Source organism: Emiliania huxleyi, assembly GCF_000372725.1.
Source record: "Emiliania huxleyi CCMP1516 unplaced genomic scaffold EMIHUscaffold_4365, whole genome shotgun sequence".
Taxonomy (NCBI): domain Eukaryota; phylum Haptophyta; order Isochrysidales; family Noelaerhabdaceae; genus Emiliania; species Emiliania huxleyi.
The window spans coordinates 1-1,738 of record NW_005198710.1 but is presented as its reverse complement, the minus strand read 5'-3'; the positions used below and the strand labels follow the sequence as shown (position 1 = coordinate 1,738).

At 73.4% G+C, this 1,738-nt stretch overlaps 1 protein-coding gene across 1 annotated transcript; it reads right to left on the bottom strand.

The window, feature by feature from the left end:
• Window positions 1-74: 74 nt before the first annotated feature.
• EMIHUDRAFT_124176 (hypothetical protein) lies at window positions 75-1,469 on the bottom strand (the record flags this gene model as incomplete). The annotated part of the gene is made up of 1 exon (XM_005768994.1): window positions 75-1,469. A coding segment is annotated over one exon (1,395 nt), but the record flags the coding sequence as incomplete, so codon positions are not given.
• Between the last annotated feature and the right edge of the window lie 269 nt (window positions 1,470-1,738).

Below are 1,738 nucleotides of genomic sequence, written 5' to 3'. Positions count from 1 at the left end.
GGGTGCATCGCCCTTTTATAGATTACCCAAAGCTAGGCTACACAACGCCCTCTATGTTGGGTCAAGGCGGGCGCCTAGAAGAAAGCGCCGCCCCCCGAGGGGGAATCCCACCCGTACCCCGAGCCCCCGTCGGAGAGCGCGTCGAAAGCGTCGTCGCCTTCGTCGTACTCCTCCGCGTCAAAGCACCGGACCGGCTCCCCCCGGCCGTGCTCCCTTGCCCAGCGCATCTGCCGAACATGCGCACGCTGCTCCTCGCGCGCCATCTCCTCCGCGGCGCGCGGCGTCCACCCGGTGGACGCCAACAGCGACTCGAGCGTCGCGCGATAAATCGCCTCGCCTTCCTCGCGTGATACCACCTCGCCCGCCTCCTTCGCCACCGCCTTCTTCCCACGCCGCGATAGCTTCTCGCCGCCCTTGCTCGCCAGCGCCGGCGATGCCGTGGCGCGCCCACCGCGCCCGCGCGCCCGCGCCTGAAAGGTAGCCCTGCCGTGCCCGACGTCCCCCCGCGCCCGAAGGATGACCCGCGCCTCCTCCTCCGTCACGGGCGTCTCGCGACCCCCTCGCGCCTGGAGGATAGCCCGGGCCTCCTCGTCCGTCACGGGCATCTGCGTCCTGTGCTGCAGGGCAATCCTCAGCGCCCGGACGCGCTTGTCCTCCTCGGCCGTGGCCGCCGCGCTCGCCTCCGCCGCCCCAGAGCCCCCTCCTGCCACCGCCTCCTCCGCGTCCGCGCCGCTGTAAGTAGAATCCGAAGCTCCGGCGGACGCAGCAAGTGGCTGCGAACTGTGCCCGGTGTCGGTATGGCGCGTCGCTGAAGGATCGGCAACAATTAGGGTCTTCGGAGCGCGGCGGCCCGCCTCGGCGGCGGCAGCGGCGCCCTCCACCTCCTCATCCCCCCCCGCGGCGGCAATCGTCCCATCGCCGCTAGCCGGCAGCGCGGGCGCCACGGGGTCCATATAGGCCCCCGGGGCGCCGCCTCCGGTTCCGCCTTCCGCGGCCTGCGCACTGCAGGCGCCGCTGTCCGCCTCTTTGGGGCGCGCGCCGCCGCGGCCCTCGCCGCCAGCCGCGGCCCCGCCGCCGTGCTCCTCGCCAGCGGAGCCACTCCCAGCTCCGCCGCGGGGGCCGCTTGCGGCAATCGCATGCCCGTCTGCGGCACGCGCGGCACCCTCGGCAGCGTCCGTACCGCCGCCGCCGCCAGCGCGCTCGCCAGCAGCACCATCGCCGCCGGCCATCGCGCTGCCGCCCGCCTGCGCGCCAGTCGCAGCCCCAAGCGGGGGCTCGACCAGAGACAGGGAGGCAAAGGATGACAAAGCCGCCTCAGCCGCGTCGCAGCTGTTCAGGGCCGGCAGGCAGCGGCACAGCTGACGTTGCACGGTCTTGCCGAGGCCGAGCCCCTCGAGGCCGTCCTCGGCGACCGCCTCGAGCAGCGCCGCGACGTTGCCGACGTCCTGGGCCAGCAGCTGCGGCACCACCTTACCGGAGACGAGCGCAGAACGCGCGCCCGCTCCAGGAGGTGTGTGTTTTGCTGCCGCCGCCGCCGCGCCGCGGGCCACGCACGCAACGAGTAGGCCGCGCGCTTTGCTGCGAATGAGCCAGCCGGACTGCACGCAGCTGAGCCAGCCGGACTGCACGCAGCTGAGCCAGTGCACCCAGCGGTGCGCCGATGACGACGACGACTCAGAGGGCGACGGCGGCTTCGGCGGCGACGTGGCGCCCGCTCGGCTGGTGCGTCTCGTGGACG